The sequence below is a fragment of the Phragmites australis genome, chromosome 21 (assembly GCF_958298935.1).
Source record: "Phragmites australis chromosome 21, lpPhrAust1.1, whole genome shotgun sequence".
NCBI lineage: Eukaryota > Viridiplantae > Streptophyta > Magnoliopsida > Poales > Poaceae > Phragmites > Phragmites australis.
In genome coordinates this window covers 6,166,813-6,181,388 of record NC_084941.1, presented here as the reverse complement: position 1 = coordinate 6,181,388, position 14,576 = coordinate 6,166,813, and the positions used below count along the sequence as shown (strand labels likewise).

The following is a 14,576-nucleotide window of genomic DNA, read 5'->3' as shown; positions in this document are numbered from 1 at the left end:
ATCACAATGCGGCCACGACAGAGGCAGAACAGGCGAGGCAAGGGCAATGCTGCTGATCGGCAGAGAGGCTGCAGCGGAGAGGACGGAGAGAGGCGATGGCAATTGCTTCTTGGATCTTGGCCCGGCAGCCGTCCGCGACGTCAGGCTTACAAATCCAAGCCATTTTGTCGCAAATACCAGGGGCAACAAGTTCAGAAGCACAAGATGGACCTGCAAAGCTATCTGATTTCATCCCATAGAAAAGGTCAAGTACACCCACTCGGAATTCAATGTCAGTACCCTTCACTTTCACGAGCAGCAGCCAGCGGGAACGACGGCAGATTTACACAGGGCACATATCCTTACACAGCTGTCTTTCTTCCAGGCCTAGAACTAGCTGAACATAAGATTACCTAACAGCGACGACGCACCATTCTCTTCTAACAGAGAAGGGAAAAATGGAGGCTGCTCGGAAGGTTCGCACAGGGCGGCTGGATTGGATCAGACGAACGACCAGTTCACGAAGCAGAAGGCCAGGCAGTGCACGTTGCTGTCCTCACCAAGAACTTTCCAAACGACGGCTTGCTCGAAGGAGACGTGGCGGCCCATTCCAGACAAGCAGACACCGGCCGGCAGGTACACATAACCCTGAACAGAGAAGCTCAATGATCAGTTCGTGACCTCACTAAAAATTACTTTCGTGAGCAAGATTAATTGTGCAGGAAGGAAAAATGTCGAAAATGGTGGTATTGGGATGGAAACCACAATGCAAGATGTCTTGCCTATGTTGGAAGCTTTGATGGGAGGAAGACTAGTGAGCTTTCCGTAGGAATAGTGGTCAATCATGGCTCATTGAATTAGCTGACGGATAGTGGTCGACCAAAACTACTAGGGACGTGTGTATGCTATTAGGAGTTTTGGTGCACACACAAAATTATGATGGCGTCCACACAAATAGCAAGTTTGGGATGATGGCGCACAAGCAAAGTAGCAAACTTCCAGGGGTATAGACACAAATTTCCCAAACAACAAAATATGTCAGGTTCCAGGTTTGTTTGTGTAGGTGTGGATCCAGCAGCAAATCTTATCAGGCTAGTGACTAGGTCTAGGGAGTAGGAAGATTTCCAAACTAAAACTGTATGTCCATTCCATGAAAAAAATAAGTTAAATTTCCATTACATGATTGAAAGCAGCAGTGTTACCTGTTCCATCAGTTTAGTGATCTCTGTATATAATGCTTTTCTACCAGGTTCATCGAAGATCTTGTCCAGGGAAAGATCTTGTAGAGCAATTAGAGTTGTTTCTAACATATCAATTCCCATCTGGTTGCCAAAAGTAAATACGGGCTTTTCCTGAGAGAATATAGGACACAAACATGTGAGCCGAGTAAAGTCATGTTTGTCTTGTCAAGTTGGATAGCCTCTACAAACAAGCAAGGAACACTCTACGTGTATCTAAAAGACTTCGAGAATCAGATTATGTCCCTATATAAGACCAACTACTTTTGATAAACATAATTATGAAGACAGAAAAAACTACCTTGAAGGAGCAGCACAGGATAGCGTCCTGATGATCCCAGAACATTCTCAATAACGATTCCCCAGCTTCATCTGAGTGAGGGACTAATTCCACCCCTAAGTGGTACCTGCAAATATGAAGAATTTTTATTAGCTTGCATACAAGTTTATCTTATTCTTTGGTACACATTTGATTTTCAACATACACTGGCTTCATACAAAACTGTTAAGAATTAGAGTAACATAGCACCGATCCCTTGACATTTTTTTAAAAAAAATAGATAGGAAGGGAAAGGAAAATGACAAATACACTTACTGGTAGCTTTGGCAAATCCAGCGAACAAGTGTTGCAGCTTCAGGGAAGCCAGAGATTATCTTCTGCCCAGTATTCAAGGCCGATCGCGAGGGAGAAATAGCCATAGATACTCTCTGCACAGCAGAGACAATGCTTCGAACATATTGACGGGCCATAGTTGCAACACTATCTTGGAGATGCATTTCGTAGGGGAATTGAAAGGCAATTGTTAGCACGGATCGTAGATTACAATCATCCTGAGATGCATCCCCTGAGGTTTGTTGCATAGTTGAACCAACTTCAAGGCTAGAGGCCAAATCTAATGTTCTTCCAGAGGGTACACCATCCTGTGGAAGATACTGACAGTTAAAAGCTACCGATGTGCAAACAAAAATAGATTGAAGTAACAAAGTGGAAACAATTAGCTTGGGTTAAATGCAGTAAACATACATGTAAAAAAATTATTCATGGTGGCAAGAAAATGCAGGACACCACATCATACCCGTAGTGATGCAAGTGAGAGAGAAAGAAAGGAGATGGAACAGAACATCCTAAATTGTATCTGAACAAGTAAAGTTAGAAAGAAACACTTAACTGTTTTTATGTCCAATGGTATAACACGAAAGCCTGAAGATATCAATGGAGCATCATCAGGGAAAAGTTCATCGATAGGTGCAAAGACAAGCTGGAAGCAAGATCCCATTGATTTCTCATCTATTCCAGTGCAAAGCTGAAAAATTAATCAAGTTAAGAGATCCATTAGAAGGTTTTCTTTTAAGGGTAGCCTACAATACCAGAAATGTGCCGAATCAATGCAACTAACAGGCATACTCTTTCCTTAAAATTGGCATAGTAAAGCGCAATATTTATCAAGTAATTACTCTTAGTGAAGAAAATGTTTTTACTATGTTACTGCCGATTCATAGCAAGACTGCACCGGAAAACCCGCTAAAGCAGAGAATTATTACCTGAAGCAGGTGGATATCTCTTGATAAAAGACCTGCATCTTGTGTAAGAGCCTGCCCTTCAAGACGAACAACTTCTAAGATCTGCATAATGATAAAAGGCCACATTCTGATTACACACATCAAGAAAATAGTATACAAGTAAAAATCTTAAGTGCAAAACTATGCACCATCTGGTTAGAAATCACACAAAATCTAACCTAACAAAGGGATGACTACCATAGAAGGTTACACAAAGGTTTCTTTGTCAAAAGAAAATTTTATATTCCACTCCAAAAACAAGTAAAAATTTACAAGAGACTACTCAAGTGACCACACAACCAACAAGGACAAACTATAGCAATGGGCAACATAAAATCTGAAACATTTCCAACAGCGAGTAAACCATTAATGATAACAGCACTTGGCATGTGATACTGCATTCCACAAAAAGAACTGAGCATACCTCCTCATTCTCCATTGTGTGAGCAAGTGGCATGATGATCTGGCTCCCAGAAAACCTCATAGGCCGCAACCCAGGAAGTGAACAAGGGCTTGTTTTCAGCGCTGAAGCTGAATATGCGTCGAAGTTATAATCTGCCCATTCAGACCGATGTTCCCTCAAGAACCTAACTAGTACTGCTGGCGGAACACTCTAGGATACCAAACAAGAATGACATGTAAGAACTCAAGCAATTATATATTTAAACTAATTAACAAGACAAATGTTTTCAGATGAGAATGCAGTTTCTCCAACGTGATTATTAACTCTTAGGTATTTACAGTTTCTACTTTGAGGCCAACAAAAGAAAAGCTAGGTGAACTACCAGTATGGTAATATCATTCTATAAAACCCTGCACAGTATAATCATTCTTGTTATACAATAGAACATAGTAGAATAGAACAACTCTTTCTTAAAAGAGTTTCTTAGAAGACTGAAACAAAACTAAAGAAATAGAGAAAAAATCAAGTTTGGCAAAATGATTAACGCAAAACGACCAATTAAAGAATTAGTTTTTTTAAGGAATTAAATAATTGAGTTGATACTACAATTCGACTACTCAATCAATTAGTAGTCAAATTGATTCATTCAGATCAAAATGAGGACCCAACTCCGTTGCATGCCAGAATGCATGTTCCATATTTGAAGCAGGTTGACCTCTCTGTGATTCTCATGGTACAATCCTCTTCCTGTTGAGCCCCCTTTCTCCTCGGTCCAGAGAGAAAAAATGTAGGACTGGTGCCAACAGTTCATCAAGGAAGAAAAAACTCACAGAACCAGGATCACTAACTAATAGAATAGTAAAAAGAAAGAAAAAAAAAGGAGACCCATGCTAGGATTTCAAAATCTTTTCTACTTAGTAGTCTAAGTCTCTCGATGAGGATAATTAATTTGGTTGGACTCTATTATGGATTTCTGACCACATTCTCCATAGGTTTCTATAAAAGCTAGGATGCGAGTAACCACAGATGTTTTCTTATGGTATGAAGAAGCTGTTGCATATATCCATTTTAAGGTTATACAAGTGATTTTTTGCCTCAATATTTTAAGACCCTGAATTTCAAATAAACTTTCAAATGTAGTAGTATTTAGCAATGGGCAACTAATTTATACGGAACTATTGCACCCTCACCTGCAGTAGCATGGATGCCTTAGCGCATATGATACCACCGGGGGCTCCAAAAGCACTTGCAGGATTGCTATTATTCCTAATCTTCTTTGAGTTGCAAGCAATGATAACATCTTCGACGCCATCTCCACCCATGACAGACCAACCATCATCATTGAAACCACTTATAGCATCGTTAAAGCCTCTAAAAGAACACAAAAATGGTGTTACCAAACCACATACTCCCTCCCCAAGAAAAAGCACTGAAGATGCAAAAGTAGTATCTTTATCCAAGACTCACCTACTGAGCCTCTGGCTAAATGTTCGTAGAACAGCTGGCTGTCTCCCCATCGCATATACAACCTCTCCACTTGTTTCTTGAGCAATTTGCCTGATGTGCCGTAGTGCCTTGACAGTGACAACAGTCAGTGCCCGATACAGAAAATACAGATAAATCCAGCACTCCCAGTATGCAAATAGGAGATACTTTACAGGATATACGAAGGAAAACCGTAAAGCAAAGATGGGTGTGTTCACTCTACGAGGGCAAGTAACTCCACAACGATAAATGCATGATGAATTGTACTTCACATATGTGAGCTCCATGAACAATCTTATCTAGAAAGCTAAAACCATCAGGAACAGTGGAAAACAAGAGCACTATTGGTCATATGTCAACACTTCTCGCATGTATCCCATGACCATGCCTACTATAGGGATTCAAAATGATTCTGAACACTCTATGCCTCAAACTACTACAGAAGTTTATATCTATAAATTGGCTTCACAGGTACTGAACGCCATACAAAGATGAGTCTTAAACACTGACCATCTTATGAGTTATGAGAAAGGTGGTCATTTTTACACATGCTACAAAAGATATCATGAAATTTCAAATATAAAGGTGGATCTGGAAAGTGTCCAAGAACTCACTGCAGTTGTCATCTTCTGAGCAACTACCCTAGACGACTCATAGAGCGGCCGAAGAACTTCAGGAACACTCCAAGCCTGTAAGATAGAATCAGACTGAATTAGTAACTTGATGAAGGATATTCAACATCTGTGTAGTTAGCATGTTGAATTGGTAATCAAACCTCAAGGTCCAGATGGTCCACTATATGCACAATTGAGCCGCCACCCTCGCATGGGCGGACTAAATAACCACTAGGAAGCATCTCAGCTCTAACAAATTGTTGTGTCGATGCAGTACTTTGACCACCTCCTGAACCACTTAAAGATCTCTCACAGACCTGCAAGATACAGGGATGTAAATAAAGGAAACAACTCCTTGGGCTAATTTACCATGTACACAAACTAAGCAAAAACAAAAGGTTCACATTTATACGCACCACAAGACTGCCATCCTGTATAGTGGTTGTGTATCTCAGGGTCCAAAAATCTCGTGCAGGAACTAAAGTAGTAGGAGCATACATCTGAAGGCACAACAAAGAACTACATATAAGAACACTGTAATTCTTCAATAAATGGAATGACCAGTGACAAATAGCTAACCTGCATGCAAACAAGCTCAATGGTTCCGCCATTTCCAGCCGGTAACATTGTAAAGACTTCAAGGCTCCGACAATCACGGAACCAAGATGGGCGGTCTTTCAAGATCTCCACAATCTATCAAGCACACTTAACATTAGAAACCTCCAGAGAATTTGCTGAATACAAGTATACAACAGTATATGCCAAGTTTTGTCGAATCGGCTCTTAAGTCTTGGAATCAGATGGTACAAAAAGTATAAAAGTGTCAGTGTTCAACATGGCAAGATAGGCATGATCAGAAGATTTTGTAAAGAATATTTGGATGTGAAGCACCTAAGCAGGCTAAGCTATTTCACTAGAAGGCAACTTGTTCTAAGTAGTTAATTTACCAAACAAGTAAGAAAATGATTCGAGTCTGCAGAGATTGCTTTATTTGTGGTGAGGTACTTACAAGGTCTCTCTTTTTAACTAAAAACCATCATCTTATATTATTCTAGGAAAAAAGTATAGTTATACAGATAAACCAGTTTCAAGGTGTATTCCATGGAAACCAACAACAGAAGTTCTGAACAAACTGCTGAAGCATAAGCCACCTTTGTTGGTTCTAGATTCACCAATCCACAGGCACGGGCAGCAACACCTCGGCAACCATGTGAAACGGACACAATACCAAACGAATCCGGACCAGGCTGATAACAGAACAGAGATCAACGTAAGCATGTTTCAATCCACCAAATTTTCATCTCAGAATATGGAACCTCTAAAGTTATCAATCCACCTTCATCCCAGGCATCTGGACCCAATCAATAGCAGTCCCCGTAGCCTTTGAGAGGAACTCTGTCAAGGTCTCCTCCGCAAGTGAAAGGAGCCTGACCCAAAAAGATGGGGATATTAGTAACAGTAACAACAACAACAAAGCCTTTCAGTGCACGACTAGACTTGCAAGATCTTATGGGTTTCATCTCTAGCCTACCCCAACTTGTTTAATAAATTAAGCTGAATCCCCAATTCTAAACCAAACTAGGACGACTTACCCTGATGGGTTACTTGCATCCCTTAGGTTCACAGGAGTGGTCACATTTGATTCACAGCTCGTATCATTTACCAATGACCGCTGTAAGCAGTAAATATATGGTATCAGAGGAGAAAAACAAAAGCCAGCAATTGCATGCAGATATTTTCTGGACCTAGGGAACTCCCCTGAATGGGTATGCAGATGTATACAAACTTCAGCAACTAAGCAAATGTTCCAATATGGCTTACATTCTGCAGCTGCTGCTTCATGTACGCATTCTCGTGAACCAGCTGAGTGACCTGCTTCTGGAGCCGCTCATTCTCTTCCATGAGAAGCTTGTTCATCGCGGTCAATTTTCTGTTCACAGCCTGGAGCCTCGAAGACTCCCTCCGCTGCTTATCGCGGCACCTAAAATCACCAGAGACATTGAACACAGAGTTCAGATAGAATGAAGAGAAAAGAAAAGAAATCAACAAAAGCTTCAAGCATTCAACACAAAACTGGCGAGCTCACGAGCATAAAATACTTTTTGGCCACATGCTCAGAATAGCAAGATAAGACTGAACACCCACGATACTTCACCCTTGCTAAATTTCTACAGTCACCATTGTACTTTCATACGGCATATCACAGCATTACGCTAGAAACAGCCACACTCATCAAGATTCACCTCCTAAAAATAGTTTTCAGTTGAGTCTTATCACAATCACAGACTGACAAAGGAAAGCGCGTCGGCGGCTGCTCACCTCCGGTTCTGGAACCAGACCTTGATCTGCTTGGGCTCGATGTTCGCCAGGATGGAGCACTCGCGCAGCAGCTGCTGCCTGCGCGCGGAGCTGGGCTTGGGGCACTCGGCGTACACCCGCTCCAGCGCCTCCACCTGCTCCGGCGTGTACCGCACGTACTTGCCCGTGTCCAGCCCGCCATTATCGTACCCCCCGCCGCCGTCGCTGCTCCCGCTCCGCATCGCCACCGCCGCCGCCATCCTCGTCCGGCCACCGACCACCACCAAAAGCAAAAGCTCGAACACGCAAGCGTCCTCCGCTTCCTGCCACCGCTTCCCAGCTCCCCTTTATCTCCTACTTCTCCCTACGCGCCTTCAATAATTCCACCTTCTCGCAGCAATCAAAACCTGCGAGATTTCAAGCAAAAGAGACTGTTAGAAGAGATTTGACCAGCGAAAAACCTGGCGGTAATTAACAAGTCTCCCTCCATTAGACAACGAAACGTAGAAAAGCACGCAAAGGAGGCAGCTTTTGGCTTAAAACAGAGGAGGGAAAAGGGCGGCCGCTGCAGAAGAACACGCAAATGCGGCCAATAAGACGCGGCGGAAATCGGAATCGGGAACCGGGGAAACGACGCCAGACTCACACGATTCCGCAACGGCTGCGCAAGTTACACCCCAAAAATCCACCGCGCAAGATGATCATCAGTTCAAATCTGCATTTTTTTCCAGTTCCCCACGCAAAAGCAGACAAAAGATCACTTCGCAGACGAGCAAAAAATCCGATAAAGAAACACAAGAACACGCAATGGCTAGCTGCAGAGATAAGCGGAAGGGGGTCTAATGAGTGACGCTCACCTATTCACCACTCCACGCGCGCGCGCCAGCAGCCGAGACGGGCACCGTCGCCGGCTCCGGACCACCCTCACAGCCTACCCCCGCGCGAACCGCCACCCGCGGCGGCGCACGGAGCCTCGCCCATCACCAGTCACGCACGCACCCAACGCCGCAGCCCAAAGCCACCAGTGCTCGCTCGACGGGTTCCCGGATCCTGCCGAACCAGAGCGAGACGAGGAACCCAACCAGCGCAGCGCGGCACGGGAGGGAGAGAGAAGAGACAGAGGGCGAGAGCGGCAAAAGGCGACAGCTTTAAAGACGAGCGAGCGAGCGAGATAGGGGGAGAGAGAGTGTGGCAGTGCTGGTGCGCTAGCTAGCTAGCACGTCCACTGTTACACATCCTGCGAGGGAGGCAGGAGACGGAACTGAAGAAGAGGTCGAGAAAGCTGAGGAGGGGAGAAGTCCAAGCGAGCGGGTGGACTCGGTGCACGGTGGTCGAGGGCGTTGGGGTGGGGCCCGGGTGCAGTGATCGCCGTATCGCCGGTCACTGTTGGTCTGAAAAGACGTCATTATTTTGTGCGTGACCCTGGGCTGTTTACCACGATGAGTTTGAAGCGAGGAATTCGATAAACGGTTTCATTGATGTGAAAATATGCATTTGTTCCTCCCGCAGTTCAAGAAAACAAAAGAGAGACGGGTTAAGGAAATTTAGGGTTAGAGAGATGGAGTAACTATGTTTAGGTGGTTCGTGTCTATTAAACCGATTTGAGTTCATACTATAGATACTACTCGTTTTTAATTAGGTCGGATCGGTACAGTACGACGGTACGGGTCATAGTTAGGCTGAAGCCGCAGCATGTCGGGCTGGTACGTCTCAGTCCGTTTATTTTTTATTTTTTTTATTTTTTTATATATTAATAGCCTAACAAAAAAAAATATCATCGAGCCTATCATTGACCTTAAATAAATCATGTCTGTATCGAAGGCTCGGTATATTGGTTGCATAGCACATCCCGCTTAGCTAACGGGCTTAACTAGGTCGTACCTAAACAGCTGTGTCTAAATAGGCCCGGACCATACCGGACTGAGCCACCCATTTGGACAGCTTTAAGATGGAACTTCCTCTCCTACCGATCATAGCTATAGGAGTCAGTTTGGTTTGTGGTCTCTGTGAACCAAGTTAAAATTTGGCCTTAATTTGATTTAAGCCTAAAATTTGATCATCTTGAGAACAAAAATTGATCAGTTAAAATATTTCTATAGCGTTTCTAGGCAAAATTCTGTGACCAAAATAATCGCCTAATTTTGGACAGCCAAAATTTTAACTTACCTCAAACCAAACATCATTTATAAAATCCCGATTTTAACACTTTCCCTACTTTAACTATAGCCAAATTTTGGCTTAGCTCACTAAGGCCACAAGCCAAACATGCCTAGATGTCGTGAGAAAGATCGGGTCGACTAGCCATGGGCAGGTCGGGGCGGTGGTGGAACATTTGAAGTGGTTAAGGGCAGATAAGGTGTTGTTGCTTGTTGGTGGTTGAAGGAGAGGCGATGACGACAACTTGCCTCCGAGGGAGGAAGAGGGGTGTGGCCAGTGAAAAATGGATCTAGTTTTTTTTTATATGGAGTCAAACTAATGGACCAGACTAAAGAATGCAATATAGTCTCTGTAGCATGCACACATTTATTTTTGACAAATGTTGTTTGGACAGTCCTCTCCTTTCCGTTTCTGGTCTTTTGGCATAGGAGCCGTGCAGAGAAGCGGTGGAGAGAGTGAGGCGTGCCCCGTGTGAACACGATCTCTATTTTATTCTTCTCATATTCACAAGAGGCATAAAATAATTTTGTTAAAAAGTATAGCTAAATTAGGCTGAATTCATAAACCAAAATAGATATCATGTGAATATATTATTAGATAATTTTGCTTCATATCTTAAAAAAAATGAACAAATTGTGTGAAACGAAAAATGTGCAAATAATCAAATCTAAGAGAACAAAGAAATGATTGGAATATTTGGGGAGAATTTGTTGCTTGTTTGTAAGCAAATTCATAATTTAGAACCATGTGAAGGGAATTCATATTAATTATTCAACAAAGTCAAAGCAGATTGTTGTGTGAATTAGAAAAACTTATGTTGCAAACTGAAAAACCAATGAAATCCAAATTAGTACAATTTGGAGGCACTGCAATAATTCGTAAGCAGATAAATGTTCATATAAAAGCAATTTCATGAATCTTCTAGGCAAATTGGTACAAACAAAAAGTAAATCGTTTAGGCATAATTTTGAACAACAAAGATAATTTTAAATAGCAAATGCATGTTAATCTAAAAGGCATTTGATGCATCTTCTAGGAAAATTAGCACAAATTGAAAAACAGATATTTAATGCCTAACAACAAGTGAGAAAAAATTTTCATCCAAAATGCAATCTCTAATCCCACTTGCTCTTCTTTTGATTTGGCGTTAGGACACTGGTGTCGACTCCTGAGTTAGTGGAAGGAGGAAGATGCCGATTCGAGGTGGACCACGGATCGGTGATAGAGCGGGAGAGGCGACAGAGAGTCAAGAAGGAGGAGAGAGAGGAGGTGGCGGGTGTAGGTAGAGCTAGTTAGGTGATGACGGCACGAAGAAGGAGGGGCCCACGGTGGTGGCCAGGAGAGGCGCGCATACTAGGGAGGACAGTGCCGATAGGCGCAGCTTACCACGGGGAGGGAGGTGGCATAGCGAGGCTGCCATGGAGGGGAGGTGGAGTGCCGAGGCGTCAAGCCTTCTAGAGGAAAGAAGATATTTTGCCAAAACGAATTCGATAGCCGTCACTCGTAACTAATTGTTCGGGTTTTGTTTTAGTTAGAAATGTTAGTTTCAAGTTAGAAGTGTTCTCAGTGGCACTCGCTGAAGCACGCAACCCAACAATATGGCGAGAAATTTGGTATAAGGCGTCCGCTGGGTGTTACTTCAATTTTTCTCTGTCAAAGCAACACCAATTTTCTAAATTTACAAGCGAAATAAAATCATGGACGTACACAATGCCCACGCTACCGTAATAACCCGCATATCCTAAATTTGAACAAGCTCGGTTGTGAGTGTTAGTAACACTGTGCAATAATGGTGGATGTAATAATTATTCATCTCATTTGATATGGGTGAGTAAGGTATTTATAAGCATATCTCAATCACTCATGTTGTCATTACACATTTGACTTTTATCTATAGAAATATTTCTATTAATGGTAGAAAATATTTTAGGGTATTTCAAAAGATATTATGGTCATTGTCTATCTATATTGCTCTAAGTAACAAGCTCTTAACATGTGTCTTGTGGGTCCCGCACTAGACCTTTTGCTTGAGACTGCTAGCGATCTTCTTTGAGTCACCCCTCGTCAGGTTCCAGCTGACTTGTGGGGCTCTCTTCAAACTAGCCTTCGCTCTGTTACCGAAAGATCTCACTCTGCTTCCTTTCGGTCTCATGACTTGTGGCACCCCTTCAGTCTCGCTGCTCTCTTCGTCCTTCTAATCTCGTCGCACACCTTTGATTTTTTAGGCTTGGACTCTAAGCTTTGTTCTTGAATTGCTATATCTTATTGAGTCTAACTTCTGCAAAATATAAAGAAAACTCTCCTTACTTTGACGCCAATCTCTATTTTGATTTTTAAGATTTGATCATTGTAGTAGAAGTCAAAGAATGTTTAAGCAGAGTTTGATCAATGGCCTTAGACAAAAACCCGAGCAGGCAATAAAAAAGGACTGGAGCTGTTGGTCATGTGTCTCCTCTGACGGTACATATAGACAATGATGAACACTGCTCAGGACTGATTAATTGCCGAGTTTAATTCCGAGCCAAGCGTGCAGCCGGATTAAGCAAGCAAAGCCCCCGCCGCGGTTGCCACCGGGGCCCGCGTCGCGGAGTGACCTAGAAGTGGGCCCCCGCCCGGCGCAGGCGCGGCCGGTCGTGGTGTGGTGGCTCTTCTTCGCCACGCGAGTTGCGGGCGTGGCCCCGCCCGGGGAAAAGGACACGACTGCCGAGGCGAGGGCCGCGGAATGACGGAACCACCCCGACCCCTCCCTCCTCCGCACCGCACGCGAGGCCCGCCCACCGAGGTGGTTGCTAGCTCGTGCGCGCAGTCGCAATGGCCCGGCGAGCGCGGCGGGTGGCCTCGGCGCTCCGGGTTTCGCGGGCCGGGACGGGGAAGGGAGTGCCCCCAAGGCCCAAGAGAGAGCATCAGAGCAGTAGGTCAAGCGCTGTAAATTTCACGGCCTCTTGCGACCGGTGCACGGGCCAGCCTCCGTGCGACGTCGCTGACCTGACGCTAGGGTAATGGCGCGTGGCGGCGGGCACGCAAGCGCGGCCTGACGCGAGGGGCACGCGCGTGAAGAGAGAGAGGGGGGAGGGAGAAGAGGTGGACCGGCGGACTGCCGCAACAGGAAAAAGAAAACTGCTCCCCTTTTTACCCCTACTTGGGAAGGCAGGGCTAGTGGCTTACGCTGCCAGCGCTAGCTGCTGCTGCTGCTGCGGCTACTCTAGCACCGGCACGTCAAGTCATCTCCTCATCGCAAGTACGCCCTCTCTCTGCCCATCTTTTTTTACCCTACCCGCTACCCGGTCCACGCCACAGTAACAACACCGGTGTGCCAGTGCTCGCCTCGCCGGCCCAACCGACGAGCCAACACATGCAGGCTGACCGAGCACTGCTGGCTGCTTTCACCATACCAGGGCGACGCGGCGCACCAATCTACTGCTGCAGCCTACGGGTGTAATGTAAAGCATCCAGGCCCGGACCCATGGTCGAAACGGTGGGTCCACGCTCGCCGCCGACCGGCGAGTGGCATGTCCTCCGCGCAACCGCATCGTCGTACGTACGCGTGCACCGCGTCGACTCGACCGGCGAGCGACAGCCCAGCCCAGCCAGCGCGCGCCCGGTAGACGACTGTTCTATCCGGGCACCGCACGCCAGGGCCGGGGCCGGGGCCCTGACCCGGCGCGGAAGCATGCTATTTTTCACGGCGGGATTCAGTTACTGGAGTATAATTCATTTCGTAATGGACAAGTTTTTGAGGGGTGGCAGGCGTGTTATTCTAGTTTGGGTTGGCTCTTCGGTTTCCTTAAAAAGAAACGATGACCTTTGGTCACTCTCATTTGTTCATCTTGCTCCTTTTTGCTAGTGTGCTGCCTACACTACTCGCTTCTATCTTTGTCTCTCTCACTCTAGCCTCGTCTTTCTAGCCCGTCCGGCCTCCTCTCAGTCTCCAGCGGCTCCCTTATCATTAGATTCATCGTTATCACCTGCTCAGACGTTCCTAACTTTTAACCTCCCCGTCACTGCCCTCACTCCTAACCTGTAACCTCGTCGTCGCCCTCACCGCCAATGGTCCTGTCACCGGTCCTAGCCATGCATCCATGTAAACCCGTCCCCCACCAAGGCTCCGAACCTAACCCACTTCAGAACCCTGACCTCGAAGGCGGTTGTGGTTGGAGATAGGGACCCAGACCGGACGGTCGATCGGTCGGTCACGACGACCATTCACATGGATCGTGCCGTGCCAAATGAATGCGCCCAGCTAATGAATATATCACTTAATTAAGCTTCCGTCAACTGGTCAGGGTGCATGCATGCGCCGCGATTAGCCACATGCACTGTCTCCAGATGATATGCATGTGTCTGTCGATCGACGGCCTGTTTACGGGTCGTGTCGTCGTCGCTGACATTCATGCATGTCTTGGCGCCGTGTCGGCTCTACCTGCCTGCTGCTCGTTTTAGTTGTGCAAAAACCCTTAGCCAGTAGCTAGCTAACGATACTGGTAGCCGCCTAGCAGTAGCTCGTGAAACATTCCCATGCATCATGCATGGACACATCTCCATCCATGGACACTGTGTGTTGTAAGCGTCACGCATAGATTCTCCGATTATTATTCTCTGGGCATGCATGCATCGATCCACGTTGCTCGCACAATGATATGCAGTAACTTCCATGGCTGTTGGACTGCCAAATTTTGACATTTTTGCGGCAGAAAGTTTGATCTTTCACGAACAAGGAATTTTACGTCGCTCTACAAGCAGATTATTCATCGCGGTTCGTCCAGAACTCTCATGTGTTCCTCCATTTTAATCAGGATAAACCTATCAGAGGAACCATTAACTGCTTCTCAGGCGTGTAAATAA

At 45.2% G+C, this 14,576-nt stretch overlaps 1 protein-coding gene across 3 annotated transcripts; it reads right to left on the bottom strand.

The window, feature by feature from the left end:
- Positions 1–207: 207 nt before the first annotated feature.
- LOC133903341 (homeobox-leucine zipper protein HOX9) lies at positions 208–8,824 on the bottom strand. 3 transcript variants are annotated; one of them, XM_062344666.1, is made up of 20 exons: positions 8,435–8,824; positions 8,224–8,292; positions 7,599–7,984; positions 7,101–7,260; positions 6,872–6,951; positions 6,616–6,706; positions 6,431–6,526; positions 5,859–5,972; positions 5,696–5,779; positions 5,441–5,596; positions 5,280–5,354; positions 4,648–4,754; positions 4,371–4,551; positions 3,202–3,390; positions 2,760–2,840; positions 2,387–2,521; positions 1,813–2,138; positions 1,519–1,624; positions 1,182–1,331; positions 208–627 (listed from the first exon to the last, which is right to left on the bottom strand). In XM_062344666.1, exons 3-20 carry the CDS (start codon positions 7,835–7,837, stop codon positions 481–483), a joined length of 2,517 nt encoding a protein of 838 aa, XP_062200650.1. In that variant the 5' UTR covers positions 7,838–7,984; positions 8,224–8,292; positions 8,435–8,824; the 3' UTR covers positions 208–480. The 3 variants fall into 3 exon arrangements, with proteins under 3 accessions (XP_062200650.1, XP_062200649.1, XP_062200651.1); XM_062344665.1 differs by lacking the exon at positions 8,224–8,292; XM_062344667.1 differs by lacking the exon at positions 8,224–8,292 and having other exon boundaries at positions 6,872–6,948.
- Between the last annotated feature and the right edge of the window lie 5,752 nt (positions 8,825–14,576).

Coding starts and splice junctions, on each gene's coding strand:
- LOC133903341 (XM_062344666.1), bottom strand. CDS start 7,837: ATGGCGGCGGCGGTGGCGATGCGGAGCGGGAGCAGCGACGGCGGCGGG. Junction 5,355..5,440: donor TGGACCATCTGGACCTTGAG/GTTTGATTACCA, acceptor TCTATCTTACAG/GCTTGGAGTGTTCCTGAAGT. Junction 2,139..2,386: donor TACCATTGGACATAAAAACA/GTTAAGTGTTTC, acceptor TATCTTCCACAG/GATGGTGTACCCTCTGGAAG.